Raw genomic sequence first — 22,557 nt, forward strand, 5'->3', positions numbered from 1 at the left:
GTGAAAATACCAAATTCAAGTAGTATAGTAAATACTGAATAAGCCAATAAATCCTACATATATTTCTGGAGTATGTCTAACTGACAGAAAAGCTGAAGTGAGTTGACACGTTATGAGAATATCAGCTTTCTGGAGCTAGTCAAAGGAGCCTGCTTCCTTCAGCTGGGAATACTGGTCGCTACTCAACTCCCAAGGACTGTGGTGCATTGCATGGAGGCAACCTTTAAGAATTACTGCAAAATAAAGACATCTTTGAACACAACAGAATTTCAGCATTACTTTGCTCCTCACTTACTCTTGACTAAGAATTACACAAAGAAACACTCCCACTTCTGTAGGCCATTACAACTAAGAAGAGAAAGAAATTCCTCCGTACCCTTGCTGTGAAATCGACTGCAGCTCCTCGGTTTAGCAGAAGCGTTGCCACATTGACATTTCCATAGTGCGCGGCTATGTGCAAAGGCGTAAAGCCACTCTACAAAGGGAAACAGCCCTCATTATAGAAATCATTTTATACAAGATAATCAGCTTAACTAGAACTTGATTTTAAAAGCTGCTGGCAAACAAATGTATCGTGTCGATTTTATGCAGTTCACCTATAATACAGCACAGCCTTTCAGTAGCGCAGAGTGCAGGTTTCATGTGAGAGGTTATCAAAAGTGCTTCATTCTTTCATTCTCCAATTCAGTCTTCTGAATCAGTGGCCAGTAAGAAGAGTAGCTTTCATCATAGAACATATATTAATATATTAGCCATTCTTAAAGAAAATAAAGCAAGTTTCCTTCTTACAATTCGGAAGCAACATGGGTCTTTTGGGCTGCATCTGTTTACTGGTTTTGGATAAATGACCACCAAAGTTGTGGGACTCTTATTTTACTGCTTAGAATTAGAAATATTGACAACATGTTTCCTTCTTTTTTTTTTTTTTTTTTTTTTTTTGGAAAAAGCAGTGGTTCTTCAATATTTAAGCCAATAATTTGGTGTACGTGAGAAACTACTTAGTAGCATAGTATAAGAGTCATAATTATTTATATTTATATACAATTTGGATCTCAAAGGATCTGAATAATCTTTGCCATCTATACATCAGAAAAAACACAATTTACTTATTGCCTGTTGAACACTAGAAGGTGAAACCTGCTTCAGCTACAAGACATAGAATTGCTTGACAACAACATAAAAAAAGATTAATTTTTCAGAAACTAGGACACAGAGCAAGCTTTTAGTCTCATAAGTAATTCAAGTAGAAAGGACCTTGCTTTTGAGGTTTCCCTGAAGAGCTTTACACTGATTTGATCAGATCTTAAAGTTAGTTATGGAAAGAGAAATACTTTTCGCTTCTAGACTATACCATATTTTCAACGAGGTTTCATTTCTCTCAGTGTTCAAATCATCATTTTAAACTGCTTATGGAACAAAGCAAGGTAGGCAGATGTTGCACTCTGAAATCAACTTTATTCCCAAAAGACAGAGCAATCAGCCCGCTATTTTACCCTAATTCCATTTACTTCCTCATCAGCCCACACGTGATCCCGGTCAAAGTACAGTCACACACTCATTAAATTCATAGACTTCTTGCTGTGATAAATTACCAGGGAAATGTCTACTGAGGGTATGAGGCACACAAATACGACACTGCGTTAAGCTATAGATTGAATGCATAGTGCATTAACAACTACCTTCTTGCGGACGCGTGTTTGCCTGGTGACAAACGCAAGGTACTGAGAAGTAACGTAGCGGCCAGTGAAGGAGAGGTAACCCCCTTCAGATTTACCACAGTGAAGAACATGCCCGTGGGCAGATGCTGGAGAGAAGCTGTCACCCTTTCAATGTAAAGGCAGCGGTGTCGCTGGCTCATGCTTGCTCATGTGCGCACACACCAAGCGTGAAGCGCTTTCACACGGGTGCGTGCATTCAAAATTCATTCCCTCATCTAACAGAGAAACTCCATTATTTAAAAGCAGGCGTTCAAATAACGACAGCATTCTTGGAAATCATTCTTTTTCCTAAACGTGACAATAATCTTTAGGGGAGAAATCACAATTCTAGCCAATGAGACCCATGATTTTTAGTGGAAGTGCTTGGAGAGTTGGTATTTCCAGAATCCGTATGAGAAATGTAATACTGTCTGCTGCAGGTAAATTCTGATTATGTGCTACCCCTTAAGGACATCTCAAAACTTTATTGAAAGGATCGTAATAAGAACAAAGGTAAAAATAAGCAGATGCTCTGAAGATGTTTTTACCTTGGAGGATTTGATTATGTTTGTTATTGTAAAAGAAGGAAAATGAATTTTACCATTATTCTGGCTGAGCCAGCCACCTTAATTTAGTTATGCCAAGTGAGTGCATTTTCATAATTAATGAAATTGAGCTAGAAAAGCATCTTCATCCTCTTAGCTCCATTACTCGCTTCAGACTTCTTTGAACTGATGCGAATTCTCAAAAGTTTACTTCAATAGTGACACAAATAAAAAGAAAATCTAAGACAAAGGATGAATAAAAATAGGTTTGTCGAGTCACAGATTTCTATGTATTAAAAAAGAGTCTTATCTTCACTTTTAGTGCGAAATAATAAAGAAATATTGCCACAGAGCAGAGAAAATAATTACAAGTAACAGAAAGAGTAATTAAAAATTTTTTATCTCGGTACCTCAGTCGTCCTATTCACCATCATCTGATGCAGCATGGTTTGGGAAAAAGAGGAACAATATTAAAGACTGGCCGCAAAACGAAGAACTATGTTGCTTTTTGAAATTAGTTATGCTGTTAATTAAGGGAAAAGCCATTCAAGCATGCATTATCTTTAAATACAACCTATGTTCCCATGGGCAATAAACCAGTATCCTATTTAATAGGGAAGCAGTGATTCTGCTTCCATTCCAGTGTCTTCTGGTTTACAAATAATGAGAGAAAGCTGGTTACCAAAGAAACAGGAGGTATAACAAAAAAGCAGAAAAATGAGTAGTTTGTAATTACTGTGTAGCTAAACACTTCAAAAGTAGAGATATTACTGGTGATACTGGTCGAGCAACTTGTCTTTCCCCACAGAAGAAATTACCTTTAACTGTTAAGACGAAGGAGGCAAAGTTTGTTGCCCATCGGCACTCAGCCGCGTGACTACCCTGTTACCTCTACGGCAGCATCATGTTACCTTGGACTGCACATCGGCATTATGGTCGTTCTGCAGCAAGAGCGCCGCTGATTTGGTGTCGTCTTTTCTAGCGGCAATATGCAGAGCTGGTAATCTCACTTTCCCCTTGGTGTCATTTTCCAGGAGGATGGCCACCGCCTGGTTGTGTCCTTGTTGCAGTGCAACAGCTAGAGGAGTGAAACCGTCCTGGTAGAAAAGAAAACAAGACGTGCTTAGTAAGCTGAAGGACGTAGAGCTTCAGTGATTTGCACAGCGCTGTTCGCCCATAGAAATTTGATAAGCACATTACCGGCTGTTTTCTACCTCTGCACCACCGTCTCCAGTGAAATGACATCGGAGGCACAACATTTTAACCCAGATATGACTTCAAACATGTCAGAAGCACACTTTTTCCACTTCAAAGTAGGCTTTTTTTAAGTCAAGTACAAGCAAAGGATCAAGACAGCCGACTGAACGTGAGCCAGCAGTGTGCCCAGGTGGCCAAGAAAGCCAACAGCATCCTGGCTTGTATCAGGAATAGCGTGGCCAGCAGGACTAGGGAAGTGATCGTGCCCCTGTACTCGGCACTGGTGAGGCCGCACCTCGAATGCTGTGTTCAGTGTTGGGCTCCTCACTCCCAGAGAGACATTGAGGGGCTGGAGCGTGTCCAGAGAAGGGCAACGGAGCTGGGGAAGGGTCTGGAGCACAAGGCTGATGGGGAGCGGCTGAGGGACCTGGGGTTGTTCAGCCTGGAGAAAAGGAGGCTGAGGGGAGACATTGCTCTCTACAACTGCCTGAAAGGAGGTTGTAGAGAGGTGGGGGTCGGTCTCTTCTCCCAGGTAACAAGTGATAGGACAAGAGGAAATGGCCTCAAGTTGCGTCAGGAGAGGTTTAAATTGGATATTAGGAACAATTTCTTTACTGAAGGGCGGTCAAGCATTGAAACAGGCTGCCCAGAGAGGTGGTGGAGTCACCATGCCCAGAGGACTTCAAAAAACGTGTAGATGTGACACTTCAGGACATGGTTTAGTAGGCATGGAGGTGTTGGATTGACGGTTGGACTAGATGATCCTAGAGGTCTTTTCCAACCTTAATGATTCTATGATTCTATGATCATTCTACAGTATCTCTCTTAATCACTTCTCATCTTAAAATGGGCCACAAAGCATATTTTTAGCAATATTTTGGTAAGGATTAGTGAGCACTGAACAAAGTAGCTGTGAAAAGTATACAGGGAACCTGTTTTTTAATATCCCACGTCTCTGCGAAAAGAAAACGTATCTTCTGGTGCATTTGCTGCTGTTTCCCATTCTAAGTTACGCATAGACTATATGACTCAAGAAAGCCAGATCATTTTCAGGAATTTATTCTAACTTGAAGCAGGAAAACATTAGATTATTTGTACTTTTTGGAAAAACAAAGTCAGAAAAATTTCTCTGCTTTTCATTAATAGTTTCAGCTTTGTTTTAAAATTATTTTCAGATTGTCTTGCTCCTCCACACATGCCCCGGATTGCCAATGCTTTAAAATGTGTCACAGGATCGCAACTTGCTATCTCAGCTGAAGTACTGCCTGCTCCCATCGCTTTTATTCTGACTATACAACTGAATCTAGCTCAAGTCTTGCATGCTGCCCAAGCACATATGTGCTGTAACCACAGCCAGAACGGAGGGCAGCTGAACCACGAGGAACAGAGCAGCTCTCTGAGTCTGTGACCAGAAGCACGGTGAGTAACAACGAAAGAAAATGGAAGGGAATAAAACAAGGTCTTCTATGTCTAGGTCAGAAGGAACAACTAAAGAGTTGATTATAGCCAGAAAGTGAGAAAACTGATTTAGGTGCATTATAAAAGGCATAGGAACGAGTCAGAATTGATTTGGAATAGGAATATGGAAAGATAATAAAATAATAAAGGACAAGCTAGGAAGGAATGAGGGCTAACATATGCTGAAAGAAACATTTGAAGAATTGCCAAAGCAATTTTTCCCCTTAGTAATCTAATAACATTCACTCCCTTTTGCGCAGAACTGTGGGTAGGTGCGTTGTAACAGCGATACTACTATGGTTTCTTTCTGTAATAGAGATTAAATTCTGTACAGTGAATTAAAAAAGGGTGAACAGCTGACGAAACAGCTGAACTGTAAAGATAATTCTGAGATTGGGGCTACATTAGGTGTTGAAATGGCTTAATGCATTTGCCTTTCGCCTCTGGGAACATGAGAACAAATCCTGGATTAGAGGCCCTGTGAAACTGAGCTCATCCTTACTGTCATTTTGTATGCACACGAATATAAGCGCTATAGGAAACGAAATATATCCAAAGGCAGTGCAAGTTTCAAAGCTTCAAAGACAAGATCATCCATTTGATTTTCACCACTTTATCTTCCATCCTTCTCTAAAAGGACACGATTCTTTCTGCATTTCCTCTCCTATCGCTTCTGGAAAGCATGGCTGACCAGAGCTCGGAGAAAGCATTTCATTTCCCCGTGTCCCCACATGAGGACAGCCAATCTTTGATGCCAAACAGAAGGCATCTGTTTGGCGTCTCCCTGTATTTTGGTGGCATCCTCAGTTCAGGCTACCATCCCACCGTATTTAATGTACCATTTCTTCTTTCTGTTCATGAGACTAACTGTGGGCACGTGTGAAAGCGGACAGTGGCTCAGGCCATCCTTCAGCAACGCTCGAATCACTGAAACCGTCACCTCAGCAAGACCTGAAACCAAAACTTACCTAGTTAAGCGATAAGGGGGTAGACAGCCTTTACTTTCCAAGCTACAAAAGTGAGAACTGACCTTTCTGATGGCAGAAGACAGACTTGGACTCGGGTTCAGAGTGGGGGGCATTTGATTTTTTTTCTCCCCCCTGCCTTTTTCTAAAAAAAAAAAATATCAGACTGTACTGTGAGTTCCAGCGATGCCTGGATGTCTGCATTCAAGGCGAGGCCACATTAATGATAACCATCTCGGCCTCACAGTTCCTGTAAACTAATGAATGAATTCCCAGTGCACCTGATCATCACAGCCAGTAAAAGTTACCGGGAGAAAAGCTGCAAGCAGGTGACTGCAGGCTGTAGCCAGGCCAGGCTCCTGGAGAGCCACAGTTCCACTCGGCTCCTTCACAGGGAGTGTGTTTCTGCCACGTTGCCTGGCAATCACACGGGATTTCATATTTCAGAAAGCTGACATGTAACGTGATCTCCATATATGCAGGCCACGAGAGGATTATTTTAGGAGCTGTCATCAAATGGTACAGTATCCATTGAAAGAAAGGACAGTAAAGCAGCTGTTAACACTAGCAGTTTGGTTTAAAGGAAAGGAGAGCTAGCAGAAATGCGCCATCATTTCAAATTCATCCATTTGTGAAGGCAATCCAGAATGGGTAAGTTTCTGTACAGACTAGGGAAAAGTAATAAGCATGAGCAAAAGCTCTGACAGGAGAGGAACTTCCCTGTTACTACGTCACATGGCACATCCGTATCCACAGAACAAACACGAAGCCAACACACTTTGTAGCACAGAGCCTGTTCACTCGTCCCTTTGGCTTGGAATAAAAGAACATTCGGCAGAAAGAGAACAAGAGGAGGAAACAGGATGAGCACAGTCCTCGTGACCTAGGAGTTTTCCCCATTGCCCTCAAATCCTCTCATTTGCAGAAGGAAGTTCTTACGATGCAGCGCCTCTTGAGATGGGAGTCTCATCTCTCTTACTTTGGCATCTGCCCGGCTTGCACTGAAGTTACTGCAGGTTTACAGCACTGCAATTAAATCCAGAACCTAGCAATTAATACCATCCTTCTGCGTAGGTATACCCATGTAGTCCGGCAGTAGAAATAAAACGTCCGAGGAGAAAACAGCACATTGCCTGCTGAGCTCATTGATGTGATCGTTGCTAGTCACTTGATTTCCAATTTACACTAATCACAGACAACGATGAATACTCATAGGTTACACAAAGTCGCAGACAAGCCTCAGGATCAGAGTAACTTTGCTGGTCAAGGAGGTCCAGCTGCCATCGCTCCTCACTTAGGGGAACAGGAGCAGGAGGCTGGAGTAAGTGACCTCCGGAGGCCCCTTTCTACCCGAATGGTTCTGTGAACCCAGCACCACAGAGCGCCCGCTCCACTCGTCACTTTTGTGCGTGCACTTGCCTGTTCCTCACTCTTTCTCTCTATGCAGAAAATATTCCGAACTCATCTAAAATCTCAAGACCCAATCTAAAAGGAAGCTTGTCAACAACTAACTGTTGATACTAATAGTTTTTATGCCATTTTACACTATACACAGACACCCTTCTGGACACAGTCCTCATAGTCCTAATTATGGTACTCACATTATGTTCCACACGCTTTTCAGCTAGCTGAGGAAGAAGCTTAAGCAAGGCTCCAAACTACCTTCCCCAGAAGACCCCTTATACAGCCAAGAGTGGGAGATACATGCTATGATATTCTGTTCACTGATACTTGCCCAGATCTTACAGTGCAAATGAAAAGGCAGCACAAAGATAGCCCTGTTGCTCAGGTGACAGCAATCCTAGATGCTTGAGTTTTCATGGGCTTTGTCGGAGATGCAAATCTGTTCCAATGAAACGTTGTACCTCTCCACTTAGCCTACGATCGATCTACTATTCACTCCATTCCCCTGACAATATCACCTTCGCCTCCTATAATTTCTACAGCCCTAGGGACCTCTCTTCAAAGGCTCATTCATTTTTCAGAAAATTCTCCAGGAAGCTGATAGGAGAAATAGGCACAAACTGAAGGTGAAAATCCTAGGCTCGCTAAAGTCAGTGGAAATTTTGCTGTCAAATGAATCAGGCTGGATTTCATCCCTTGACTTTTCACCACTTCCAGAACAGTTCACCTTTTGTCTTCTGTGCATGTAGAAAAAAAGGATAAGATTCATAAATACAACTCTTTGAAATGAAAGTGTGAAAGTTCTCACAATACTCCATCTGAAAAATCTTTTAAGTTTAAGCAATCTGAATGCAAAGGAAAATAGGAGCGTGTGTACAAAAAGAACAATATACCTCACCTCAGTAGCTGTGCTTTGGTTGGCTCCATTCTCCAGGAGATATTTCACCACTTCAATGTGGTTCTCTTGAGCTGCCATATATAAAGGAGTAAAGCCATTCTAGGAAGAACACACAAGAAAATGTTGTAATGAGGAAACGCAATATACCGATAATAATGAACCCCAAATAAATACACGGCTAAAAACGCATTTGTGCTCTTTTAATGGAAATGTTTTAAGTATGTAAGGAGAACAACTTCGTATTTTTTAACTTAATATGGTAATGTTTAATGTTTAAACCCACAAAACTCTACGTGCTTTCACACTCATTTTCTTCCGACGTCTATTTTAGGGAAGCAAGGGACACACTAATTATTAATACAGCTACTCCTTGCTGACAATGCTCAGGCAAATTTAAAGCTGGCAATAAAGTTGTATGAAAGCTGACAAGAAAGCAAGAGTTTCCTCCATTTATTACATTAACTTAACCAAAGACATCATCCCCTGGAGACCATGAAGTCCATACCTCATGACAAGCTGAGTAGAGATGACAAAGGCTTAACACACTACATGAAATTTTGTAATACATAAAACATTGCATATCATCAAACATAAAGGAACTCAACCTTGCAAAGTAACAACTGCATTTCTGACCATACAGGAAGTTCATCTATCATTTAATTACAAACATTCTTTCAAACGTCCTAGAGTCCTTAAAAGAATCTGCTCTGGGTAATACAGTAATTTTAAAAAATTCTTCTAGTTAATCAAACTACAGGCAGATTCATTAGAAACGTAAGTCCTTTCTTCCCACTAAAATACTTTAATGCAAAAAGTTTTAATTAATTAGCTACAAAATCCTTATGAAAGGAAGGCGTGGAAGCGAGCTGCCTGCCTGATTAACAACTTTCTTCTAAGAGTTTTTAAGATGGTTAAAAAAGCCTTAGAAAATTCCTTAATATTTTGTAGATTACCATGTAATATAAGAGGACATAATCACCTATACTTCTGAAAACATTCTTCTGCCTTGGAATAGCACTTTTAGCTAGAACATAAACCATAAACCAGACTTCAAACATGCAATTTTTTTTTTTTAATCTTGCATGCTGTCATGATGATGATAAGCTTGTGTGTTTACACAAGCAGTCAGAATTAATGCAAATACTGTGATATCTAAGAACATTGTTTCAGAGAAGCCAATATGGTTTTTTCTAGCAAACTTGCTGGGGAAACATTGAAGTAGTTTCCTAATGAAATGAAATCTCATTTTTCAGTCACCAGATAATACAGTTGGTTGTAGAACTGATGTCTTTACAAGCCCCCTCTGCATTTACAAATGTAGAAGATTGCTCAGGCAATAAACGTAATTTATGTCATGTGTGTCATATGATATACGTCACATATGTTGTAGCAAGTCTTTTAATACTGCTTTGCATAATATTCTGGCACTTCCATCAACAATCTTGGGACATCTAATTAAAAAATGGCACCCAGAGAGCAGTTAACAGCAGTTCAATGCCAGAACTGTGGGATGTATTTTGAGTGGCTTTGCACAGGGGTCTGTCTTTGGCACATATTATCCAATATTCTCAGTAACGACTTGAAGGATGGGATGGAGTGCTCTTATTACAGTTACAGACAGCACGAACAAGATGGTCTGCAAGTACGCCACACAACAGAATCATAATTTGAAAGGTTCCTGTTACCCTGGAGAAAAGAGGTGGAAGTGTAATTCAGTAAGGACAAATACAAATACTACTGCAGGAAAAACAAACTCTGCAAACAGGGAATGACGAGTTAGAGAAGAATTCTGCAGAAAAGGACCTGAAGGTCACAGTGGTCTACCAGAGGGCCGCCGGTCAATGAGCTCATTCTGCTGTAATAAAGACAATCGTTGCACCAGCGTAAAAATATGTCTCCCTCGGGAAGCTATTTTTCTTTGAAAAAGGACTAGTAATTGGCCTTGTTCTGTCTGGAAAGGGAAAACTGAAGGAAAATAAGGTAACAGTCTTTAAAGAGGAGGGTAAAGGTCTGTTCTGCATGTTCATAATGACTAAAACAAATAGAAAAGGGCATCGTTTACTAAGGTTGCTGGAGAGAAAATTCAGGTTAGACATCAAGAAAAGCCTCTTAGAGGTAAGGTCAGTCTGCACTGCATTTTGACGGGCAGCTTCCTTCCTCCCAAATCACGGCTATAACCACATAGCAAACTGGAAGCACAAACTGGGCAAACGAGCCAGCCTCTTCCAGGTCCCCCCGGGGGCTGGGAGGCTGGCGAGTCGGGGGGTGTGCTGGTCTCCCGGCTGCTCCTCCGACAACTCTTGAACGGGGTGGGGGGGATAAGAGATCTCATCACAGCGTAAAATGGAAGAATGCTGTTCAGCACGTGATTAGGAAGGTGCAGAAGGGCAGGGGATTGCCAGGCGCAGGGACTGAGCTGGCAGCGGGAGTGAGGAACAGATTGGTTTCTTTTCGATTGCACTTGTCCAGAATAGCACAGAGAAAACTGCAGGTAACCCAGTTGGCTCACCGTTTCGGTTTTCCTCCCCACTCCGGAAAGAAACAAAATGGCAACTTATTAGCTATAACTAATAGTAATTTTCCACCGGCCTCATCACTATTTTAATATTAAAGTCTAATGTAGCAGTTTTTTAAATGGCAATACGTGCCATTTGTGAAATCCTTCTAGCACTGAATATTACATGGATGAATAAAAGGATCACACCGACTAATATAAACTTGGGGAATATGAGTTTTCAAGCCAGAGTAAATCAATTTGCTTAAAAGCTTTGAAGAATCTTGGGGTTTTTTAATCAACTCAAGTCACTAGTTCTGGAACAGGATCAGGACAATAAATCCTGGATTAGGAGACCATAAACAATACATATATGACTTTGTGTCCATTTAGTACCAAGAAGTAGGAAATGCTTTTCCACACGGAGATGCAGAAGAGTGCCCATTATATCAAGGATATCCTCCTCACGTGCTATCATCATACTGAAACTACAGCAATCGGAGGTAAGGAAATTCTTGCACATAAAATCATAGCCTTTTCTTTTTTTCCTTCAAGCTTTATAGTTTAAAACTACTGTATATGTTTTCTTAAAATCTGGCTTATTTTGGAAATTGCAACAGCGTGCCAAGGTCTATGTGCAAAACTGCCTATACCAGCCACGCTGACAAAGCTTCCCCTGAATTCCTCCCCCTGGCAAGGTCGAGCCCAATTTTTTCCGCTGGCAGGGTGAAGTCTGCTTTCCCAGTGAAGAACAGGTTTCAGAGCTTTTAACTGCAGTGTTCCTGACCTCAACACATCTGGCTCTTGGCCAGAACCCCCCTATTTTAGGATTCCCAATATGACGGCTCTCCTTGGCAGAGCTCTGCCCAGTGGGATTACCTGTTAGCCCTGCTGGAGCTCTTCCTTCTCATTTATCCGCTGGACCCCAGGACTTCTATGCCTCCTCCCATCCTGCACAGTTTCTATGATGTGTCTGTCTGTCTCCTATACAGCAAGTTTCTGTCTCTCTCAGCCAGTCCTGCAGTTAAATGGAAACACCCACAACAAAAGCATATCCTTCCCTGCGTTTCCTTTACTTTTGTTAATCTAAAATCCCCTTGCCAGTTTCTCGTCTTTTCGTTTCAAAGAGCTATATGCCAATACTTGGTTTCTCTGTTCTGCTTCTAGAGAGATTTCAAAGCTCAAGATCCCACATCTCTGCAAATTGGAGAAAACGTGTTTTCCCTAGACTTCTGTTTCACTACCCCAAAGCGTCTTCTACTGAATCCACGACATTCTGGTTAATGATTCTCCATAGACATATTGCAAAGGAGACTGACCTCTCCCCAGCTTGTTTTAGCATGTGGAATGGGATACAGAGGGGTTATTGGGCCAAGGGTGGGGAATCTTTATTTCAATAAATTTTCCTTCAGCTTATGGTCCCCTACTGTATAAACACAGCCCAGAATTAAAGTAAAAATACTGACTGTGGCATGTAAATGTGACCTGGAAAAGGAGAAATGCACTTTGTTTTGCTTTTTCTGAAAGCCCGGCTGGGTAATTATGTTATGTCTGTATGTTTAGATTTTATGCATCATCTGAAAAATAGAAATTAATTTTGTAATGATATATAACATTCATTTTCAAACACTTATTTCATCAGAGCATTTGTAGTGAGGGCAGAGTACTCAGATGTCATTATCCTTACAAATGTATACTGCAAGATGTTTACTGCTATAATATAAAGTTATAATGAGAAATTAACGCTAAACAAATAGAGTATATTTCCTACTCCATTCTTTCTACTACATTCACTGATTTACTTGCTAATTTGAGAAAATGAGTAGCTCTCAATGATTCTTCAAGCTATTAATGCAAATTGGCAAGTCTATATATGACTCAGAATTTGTATCATTAAATTTTGCCCAAGCCCTAATGAAGAACACAGTTTGAAGAAGCAGACGGATTATTAGAGCATTTAGAAAATCATACAAACAGCTATATAGCTTGGTTGAGCTTTATTTTATGGCAGGCTTTCAAGGAACCATACTCTTTGCATGCAGTACCAAATGATCAGAAGCACGCATCTTCCAAACTCTGATTAGTAGCCAGTGCGTTTGAATGACTAGCCTACCCATGCTCGTCCATGAAGATGTGGCCTGTAGTGTCTGTATACCTACAGTTTCTATATACCATATATCCATACGTAGATCTGTATTCATACTGATAAGGAAAAGAGAGAAAATAGAGATACATTATCTCTTCCCTCAGTTTGCCTCTTTGAAGATGACACACGAGAGTTAGCAACATATCCTGGGATTAAATAGCTAATATAAACCCAGGTGAACATATCTGTTTTATGTTAAAGGCCTCCAGTTTAAGACTGCGTTAGAAGATCACTGAGACTACCGGGGAAGACGAGACAACCGACATCTAATGCAGTTGTTTACATACAGCAAATGCTCATTCCTCCTTACTCGCCAAGATGTAATTACCAGTCAGAAGGTCAACACAATCAGCAGATTGCCCCACCCAGGCCAGTTGCCTCCTCTGCCTCTCCATCTTACTGCATGGGTTTTTGGTTTGGTGTTTTGGTAGCCTTCTCCCCCCCAGTTTTGCTTCATATCAAGGAAAGGAAAAAGTTATTTTCTCGAGGTCACAAATGAAAACCAAATTAGTTAGGCTTCTTCTGCAACCTTTACTGCAATTCTGCAACTGCACTTCTCAAGCAACATTCAGAGAAGATTCTGTGCACAAAATACTGCCCATATAAAAGCTCGGTTTCCTTTGGGTCACCCTAGTTTCCTTCATAGGACCCGGCGCTTAACATAACCTAAGAGAAGCCTTTATGAAATCGCTCTACCTTCCTCCCTGTGCCGCCTCCTCTTTCTGATCTTGTTAGAATTTAAGCCAGCCCCAAAAAGGAACAGATATTGGCACAAAGGATGAGACAAGAATGAGACAAGGGTGAGACAAGCTTAGATTACTCATGAAACAGCTCACACAGATTGTAAAAATCTTCTGATTTATGGTCATGTGTTAATATATCACTTTATGCAGTAAAATCATGATCATTTCTGGGGCCTTTAAGCTCAAATAACTGTTTCAGGATTTTTTCTACTCTTCAGCATATTGCTCAACTTCAACAAGAATGGTAAATTCCTGATTTAAATCTTTATTCAGTGACCCACAATTCATCTCCCTGTTTTCCGCATTTTTCCACAGAATCTAGCCTAAACCAGTGACATCTACATCTCACCGTAACAGTTAAAAGAAGGTAACTCTACCTTCACTCACTGTTTCTCTTTATCTCAGTCTCCAGCAATCTCCACAGGAGAGGAAATAACCACTCCAGCAAAGGCTGTTCTCTCTCGAACAGGAGAACGTTATGCAGGGAAGGAAAAGGACCAGGGACAATGGGCACAAACTGAGACACAGGAGGGTCCCACTGAGCGTCTGGAAACACTTTTTTACTGTGAGGGTGACCGAGCACTGGCACAGATTGCCCAGGGAGGTTGTGGAGTCTCCATCCTTGGAGATGTTCAAAAGCCACTGAACATGGTGCTGGGCAGCCTGCTGTGGGTGGCCCTGCTTGAGCAGGGGGTTGGACCAGATGACCTCCAGAGGTTCCTTCCAACCTCAGCCATTCTGTGATTCCGTGAAATATCCTCTACCAATCCAAGCAATTAATTAATTTTAACCAATGGAATATGAGAGTTAGAAATAAATGCAACACTGCAAGCTAAATTAAGAACACACATCTTGATAGAATCAACAATATCACAGTTCTGGGAACTTGGTTGTGCATTATGCTCAGAGCATTATTTTCAGCCAGTCTAAAAATAAACTCTTCATAAGAGGATTGTATCTTATCAGGAAAGATTCTCTGCCTAAAAGGGTGAATTAAGGATAGATCAAGGTACCTACTTGAACTTTTAGAAGTCTCTTATTTTTTTTATTTTGTCAGCTTACATCAAAATCCAGAAGTTTTATATAGCAGTAACTTTACCAATTATTCACGTTCCTCTTTCTTTTCCATTAAAATACATTTTCCATAAAACAAACACACAGTCCATATTCTTTTTCAAGAAAAAAAAATCTCAGAAATATTCGGACTACTACATCTGTATTTATATTCCAGCAAATATGCAATTGTCAAATTTGTGAAGATATGCTAAAGGGAAATTCACAGCATTTAATTTTAAGATGCCAAATTTAAGGTGTCTAAGGAGTCTCATTCTGCCATACAGTCAAGGGAGAGTGGGCTACTCCAAAGAAAGCTTGAGAATATTTGAATCAAGAGCCCTGCTTGCTCAACTGACAGCTTAAGCAGCATGAAATTGAGAATGCAAAGGTGGAGAGAAGGAAACTACCCTTTATTACATCTATGACTAAAGAGGATTAGAAATAACACGTTTACTATCAGAACTGGAACTCTAAATATTGATTAACTGTATAATACTATATACATTAAAAAAAATTCAGATTTTTTTTTTTTAAGTAAACAATTGTATTGAAACTGATGTATTTTAGCAGGCTTTCATAAGTTGAAAACAACTAAAACTCCTGGAAAACTCCTGCACTTTTTTCTCCAGTGAGCCCATAGTGCCTACCAAGCATTCGGATCAATGCTGCCGAGGTGTGACACCTACTGCCTGCATACTGCTTGATTTATCTTTTATCATAAGAAGACCTATTTGTGTAAAGTGTACCACTGCAATACTCAGCAGACAGTTTGAGAGTCATCTATACGTTCTCCTTGGGACCCTAGCAGGGAGTTTGATTCTACTTCAACCATAAGGAGAAGTGCTGAACCAACACCAGTGCAAAAAACCAGATTATGCCTTTGAGAAACACAATTCAATTCAAGATTCTTTCCTTTTTCTGAGAGAAGTGATTTGCTCCAGGTTCACATCTGGCTCAACCCTGAGAGACTGAGGAGGAAAGTGCACTCTGTTCCCCTCTTGTCCTCCCGCCCCCCTGACCGCACCGTTGTGATGCTGACAGCACCTTCATGGAGGAAATTTTTGTTTTGTCCTATATCCACATTATGAGAACGAGAGATTCAGTAAAAACACCTTTTAGATACATCAACAACCCAGCTAAATTAAATACCGTGGATTTCTGGTATTGATAAAAGCACTTTATGTTTTCTGACCAGATTCTCTCCTCCATGTTTCAAAATGAACAGCACATTAGTATATATTCATTTTCCTGCGGTATCATTTCCTTTCATAACAAAGCTGGAAAGTGCTAGTAAAAAGGATGACACACAGATTAGCTGTAAGCATTTGTGAGCATAGAATTATTCCATGTAAAGTGGCACATCTGTAAGGGCACAGGAGAGCTACTGGATTCCGACCTACTGTAAAATTCCCCAACAAGGGTTAGCTAATCGTTTAGGTGACAATCCTTACATTCATGAGACACAGCAGATGCTGAGGCTGCAGGGTCCCATAGACCGTAAAGGTTAAAAGCTGAGAAAAGCATTTAGGAAAAAGGCCAGAATTACGGGATTTAGGGAGGCTGGTGATTCTACTTTATTGGGCCAAACGGTTAAACAAACAAAACAATGAAAGACTATTTACTTGTTTGAGATGACAGATCATAAAACTCATTTGTAATAAATAGATTTTTAAAATGTAGCGACACAGAAGCCTACACTGAAAATAGTACCACCCCTTCAGCTGTCTCACTGATTCCCTAGTAATATAAATAGGGTTTTCCACTCTATACTGACACCACTGCAATAATTATAAAGCCCATGGATAAACGATGTTGTCGGGGTTGGAGATGAACTTGGTAAGTTCACTCATGAGAGATCACACAGAAGTCCAACTGTAGCACTATGGATATGACACCCGTTGCCTCACCGTTACAAGAACCCCTCTCTTAGGAAGTGTATTTTACTGTAAGTCACTTCCTAGCTCCGATGCCAAATTTAAAGAGCACAAACATTCTCTTTCAGCAGCTTCAGATATCACGATTTTCTCCGCAAGAACAGCAAAGCAACAACAGAGCCTGAAACACAGCCAGGCAGAAATCAAGATGTTCTGTGCCTTGGAAATGTCATTTTTACAAAGAGGGAACCTGTAATAGAAATGAAGCCGACTGGTAATAATGGGAAGAGAATAGATGAGTCATGCACAAGAAAACGTAACCTTGATACTGGGCATGGGTTTGGGCCCAAAAGCTTAGCCGGGGCAGAGTCTCGCGTTTGAATTCTGGGCAGTCGTCCAAAACAGCATTTGGGGTTTGCCTTCCAAACATGCTAAAGGAAAAGCAGTACTGAAAACAACCATTTATTTTATGTATATGCTTGAGGGCTGGAAGGAAGACAATATTGCACTAAAATTATAAATAATTTTTTTTTTTTATTATTTGGTTGTGACTCAGTTATATCGACGTTCTCATAAATATATGTGGATAACATTTCCACTGCCCGGTTCTTACCATGGCAGGTTGCGTCATTACAGTAGGGGTGAAACATGGCATGTTGGTCTGGTGAGCCCTTACCCTGCCAGCTGGTATGTTGGTTTATTGCAGGCTCCTGAAGTTTATGAATTTTAAGAATAAATATTAGAGGCCATGTATCACATTATTAGCTGAAAAAAACTACTATTTGTTTAAATTAAAATCTTTCAACCTGGACCATTGGTCCCTTTATAGCACTTTAACAGAGACTGCAAGTTAATAAAATAGACTAAGATGTAGGTTCTAAATTATTTTCAGTTTGTTTTCAGTCTTTGTTGGTTGAGGTCCTGACACATTCGGTTATTTTATAGCTGCCACTGGGATCCCAGAGACATACATCAAATGGGCTCAGTACCCTCCTTCATCCTTTAAGATCTCCTGATCCTCAGAGCAGCTTTTGAGAGAAAGCCAGCCAGTCCCATATCTCCACATCACCACGCTGCTTCTTCTGCAGGTGCCACCATAAACTGGGCATCTTCACAGGGTTATTTTTCCTTTAACTGTATGACTTATTTGGGGAAACGGGAAAGTCCCACATGAATGTGCTGATATTAACAATCATTATCTTATGTTCACACTCTGTTATCCTGTAACTCTGTGTCAATCTGTAAGCACCGCTTCAGTCCCGCATGCACAGGCATCCCACTCAACTCCCATGGTTGCCCGAGATCGTACTTCAAGATCAGGAATAAGGGTTGTTTATCACTAACTGATAATCACTGTAAGAGACAGGCAGCTGAAACTAGTTTAAGGCAGGATGAATAAATATATCTGTTCTTTCATTGTTCTTAATGTATTACTTTTGTTTACGTCTCTCAAAATCCATATAATCCTCCAGAAGGTATTTCTTCCCTTTTTTTTCCCCCCCTCCAGTGAAGAGATAATGGGCCAGATCCGTTATTACATTAGCAATGATGAACGGCAGCTGAATGACTCCTCTTGATACACAGCAGCTAAAAATCCGGCGCTCTAAATATACTGATATAAAAGCAGAAAGCCCAGTTGGTGGAATTAAAACCATTTGTCATAATGGAGTAGCAAACACTCTGCAAAATATGCTCCATTCCGAAGGTAAGATTATCTTTACAAACCATGGGAGAGCAATCTCTGGTAAAGCAAATCCGAGGGCATCCTGAGAGGGACAAGCTGATCACTTCTCTGAGAATCACATAAATCCTGCCTTTGCTTTTGTGGTAACAGTGAATATGGACATTCAGCAAGCTCTCTTATCGCTCATTTTTGGGAAAGCATATTGAGGCTGGAAGTGCTGCTCTAAGGATTGCTTCAATCTGATGAATAGTCTGGATAAGAATACCCTAGCAGCCACGATAGCATCTCCTGTGTGTTGAAAGAGGAAGTGGTAGCCATAACAGGGGCAAATTTAAACAAAAATATTTCTTGGCTAATGTGTTTGCAATGAGCTTAGAGAAGGATATAGAGGAAAGGAAACCAGAGGGCTTTTAAATAACAAGATCAGCTTGGGGCAGGACCGATTTATCTAATCCTTGCTTTCTGTATCTGGGTCACTTTAAATAATCCGATGATTAAAAGGTAGCTCCTCCTTTTGTGAGGGCCCCTAGATGAAGCAGTGGTCAAAGCACAACCTCAGCAGCTAACGGGGAACACGTTCTGCTCTAAAGTTTTACAATTGAAGGGAATAATTTCTTTCTTAGGTGACTCCAGGATGTGACAGTTCCCTTACAGTTACTGAAGAGGAGTGAATTATATTTCCTCATTTTGTCTTTTCCTTTTCAGCTCTTTGTACCTCAATCACTTGACATTTGACAAATCACCTCATCCTAGGAGGTGCAACTCTTCGCACCAGGCTACCTTTTTTTGACCTTGTTTGGAATGGAGGAAGGTCAGGACAGATCCATTCCGTAAGGTATGCGTGGTCAGAACAGCTCAGCATCATTGCTGCAGGGGACAGCCTACAGGTAGGCTCAGTTACGAAGATTATTGCAGTAGGGCTATCGTCACATTTGGCAGGCTAACATTCCGGTTATCAGACATCTCTGATGCCTATAACATGAGTCAGATGATACAATCTGACTTTAAGAGAAAGCAATAAAGGCAAACGGTAAGTTATCAAAGGGAAGGGTTGGACTGACTAAATCTGGTGACGTTTCTTCCACCTGGGAAAAAAGATCAAGAATTGGCATAAGGATTCCTAATATGTCGCAAAAGTAGACACTCATTGAGAGGAAGATTACAAAAAAGAATTACTGCTCTAATGCACAAGCAACAACTGAAAACAGGTTTGGGGTAAAGAAGTGATCCAGCTGGGAAAGGAGGATACCACCGGGCTCAGTCAAAGTGTGTGATGGGTGGGTGGGAGAGAGAGTGGTAAGTGGCCAATGCCACTTCCACCATTCTGCGTAATGGAACATTGCAATGCCCCCCGAGGACTTCTTCTGAATTCCCCACTGCGATTCAGAAGTACCTAGAGGATCAGCCACACAAGTGAATACATCTTGCAAAAGATTACATCGTTCCATGGGATGACCTTGTTCTGCTTCGCAAGGAAATGTAATCAACGCTCAGAGGAATAGCCTGGACCGACCCCAGGAGATCTGTTACCCACCTTACATTATAGTTTGTACCATCCAGTCCCCAGACGAGATTTTATATTATCAGTGAGTGCAGCTCGGCCAGATCTATACGTGACCAAAAATCATGGTCAAATCAAGAAAAGAAATTGCAGAAATTGATTTTTTTACTTAATGACACATATCTAGATCTGCTCACCGAACTATGAGCAGAGTCAACCAAGTGAAGGTTTCATAGATACTCATTATATAAATATACTTCCTCCAGCAATACTTGGAGCAAAAGGCGATTCTAATTGCGCCAAACAATTGCATGCTTGTCAAATTCTAGGGGGAGGTACGCCAAAACGGACCAGCAACTTCTAGATCTCTCTGGCCCTTTCTGGGTTTGCCCTCATTTCAGCATTTGCCTGAAACATACTCAAGGAAGATGTCAGCTCTCAAATGATATGCATGCAGGTGAAAGTGGAGTCATTCAATTAGTAATCACTGTGCAATTAGGCTTTGTATCAAAATAGAAATTACTTTTCTAAAAATAGCAGTGATGACGTATTAGCTCAAAAGGAACAGACTTTTTAAGAGAGGAAGAACAAAATAACAGCTCTGAAGGCCAACATGAAACTGAAGGGCAAAGCAAAGCAATCTAATAGAAAAACAAAATCCATAAAATCCAAGTCCTGAATGCTTAACAGTCTCAGATAGCACAGATGGGCTTTGTAATCTCGGTGGCTACAGTGTTTTTAATAGCATTTTCTGAGATAATTCTGTTATTTCCTTGTTGCAAAGACCTGGGAAATCAGTGTGGTGTTTCAGAAGTCACTGGTGGTAAGTTTTGATAAAGGCCAGTGTTTTTATGCAATTTAATGGAGAAAAGGAAAGGAAAAACAATAAACTGAACAAGCTGGAGTTGAGAATACTCTTTTATCTATCAGTTTATCATCAGTGAAGAAATCTTGTCACTATGGCAAATTGTCATCACTGGAAATGAGAATGACCTTGACAGATACCAAGTTCTTTAAAGAGGAAGTTATGGAGCAACCTGAGTAACTTCACTGGCATTAAATCACTACCAACAAATGGCATTTAGCAGGGGCCTAAAAAAATAAAGTGTGAAATGACAGAGATACCAAGGAGAGGATGTAATATACCCTCAATACCACCAACTGTTCATAAAAGATTTAAGAGTGACAATATAGCATCTATTTTAAAAATTTGAATTGAGAGAAAATGTAAGAAAGAGAAATTGAACATTTCAGCCATAATTTCTCACTTTTTAAATTCAAATTTACCTTTACTTTATATTTTTGTTCCTTTCTGATTTTCTCAGTTAAGCTCTTTCCCGATATGATTTTTTTCTCTTCACCTTTTCATCAGTGACATACTTCCTTGACAAAAAAACCTTACTATTTGAGTATTCAAGCATATTCTGTTCAGTCATTCTCTTTTCCTTTTTCTGTATAACCTCATATTTTTCTTTTTTGGCCAGCTGTAGTTAGGTATGCTTGAATCTTTCTTGATCTTTCACCATAAATCAACGGTCTATTCTTTATTAATTTTGAAGTTTCTGTTTCTCTTCTCCTTTTTTTTTATTTTCTATGACACATGTGATTCTTGACCATGTCAATGCAATCTTGAGCAGAAAGGCCTCATTATCCTCATTATCCTCATTCCATTTATGGGGCATCGAGAAATTACTTCTTTATTTAATCTTCCAAGGGAAGCCTCTGGCAAATCACTATTAGAACCAAATTCTTAGGAGTCTGCTCAGAGCCCTGACTAAAAAAAATACATCCTTTCCACCCATCATATAGGCAACATCTGTTCATTCATATTCAAATTACTAGCTACATGGGAACATGTGTGTGAACGCTTACACACAAATACTATTCAAAGTGCTGAATGCTATCAGCAGATACTACCCAAGTGCATTCAACATGTACCAAAAGAAGATAGATCTAGGTCAGGCGCCTCTCTCTGCATGTGCAATTGTTTACTGTTGTGCTCATGACAGTGCTTTGACCAGGAAACCATATGGCAGAGCAGTCCCTACAAAGGGACATCTTCCCCTGGAAACGTCCCCTCGGCAGCAGCAGCGAGAGCCTCTGAACATCTCCTCCGGCCTGAAGCAGCTATTATCCATCTCTGCTGGAAAAGCGCAGCAGGCCAGAAAGACACAACCCAAGACAGAGCTGGATCACGCTACATTAAGGACTCACCCTCCCATTCAAGTCCACGGGGCTCGTTTAATTAAGACAATGTAGCACAAATCCAGGACATATATATCACAGCAGTTTGAATTCATCCTGTCTGGAGACAACCAGTGAGAAGCACTGGGGAAAAAATGTCCTCCATCAGATTCATTCGATTAAGTCAAGTAGCAAATGCCTGGTAACAGGTCTCTGTACATGGCACAGAACATCCAGTGCTAACAATAAGTGTGTTTAAAACTAGAATACTGTATAAAATAATACCTGTGAAAACAATTTCCAATTCTGGTAGGGTTGTTTGTTTTTTTTTTTAAAATTTAGAAAACTTCACTTATTTTTCCAGCATCAGGAAAAGCCTTTATGAAGACTTTTTGAGGGATTATGCTTCATGAAAGTATCATTTTTACAATTATTTCTCTTACCATGCTCAAAATCCCAACATTAAAGACATTACTTTATCCTCTTATACACATGGAAAGGCTGATAAATGTATGAAGAAATCATCCAGTTAGGTCATTATGAAAGGAGTTTGCTAAATTTTTGAGCAATGGAATTACAACGTTTCTTATCTTTAATGGAAGTAGTGCATGGGGAGTAATTGACCATCAGTTGTCCTGAGAGAGCTCTTTAGCAGTTGCTTTGGGGCAAAAAGCATAATAAAGAAAATATTTTAAAAATCTTGGAGCCAGG

At 40.5% G+C, this 22,557-nt stretch overlaps 1 protein-coding gene across 9 annotated transcripts in view; it reads right to left on the bottom strand.

Moving 5' to 3' along the window:
• The window catches only part of ANK2 (ankyrin 2), a 203,607-nt gene that overhangs the window by 122,461 nt on the left and 58,589 nt on the right, over positions 1 to 22,557 (bottom strand). For 5 of the 9 annotated variants that reach the window (XM_075501225.1, XM_075501222.1, XM_075501223.1 and 2 more), the window contains exons 5-7: positions 8,165 to 8,263; positions 3,154 to 3,339; positions 377 to 475 (exon numbers count right to left, since the gene is read on the bottom strand). In XM_075501225.1, the coding sequence (XP_075357340.1) occupies positions 377 to 475; positions 3,154 to 3,339; positions 8,165 to 8,263 (384 nt within the window). Of the gene's footprint in view, positions 1 to 376; positions 476 to 2,652; positions 2,677 to 3,153; positions 3,340 to 8,164; positions 8,264 to 22,557 lie in introns of all 9 variants that reach the window. The other 4 variants (XM_075501226.1, XM_075501224.1, XM_075501220.1 and 1 more) reach the window with 1 other exon arrangement.

Source organism: Mycteria americana, chromosome 4, assembly GCF_035582795.1.
Source record: "Mycteria americana isolate JAX WOST 10 ecotype Jacksonville Zoo and Gardens chromosome 4, USCA_MyAme_1.0, whole genome shotgun sequence".
In the NCBI taxonomy this organism is placed as follows: Eukaryota; Metazoa; Chordata; class Aves; order Ciconiiformes; family Ciconiidae; genus Mycteria; species Mycteria americana.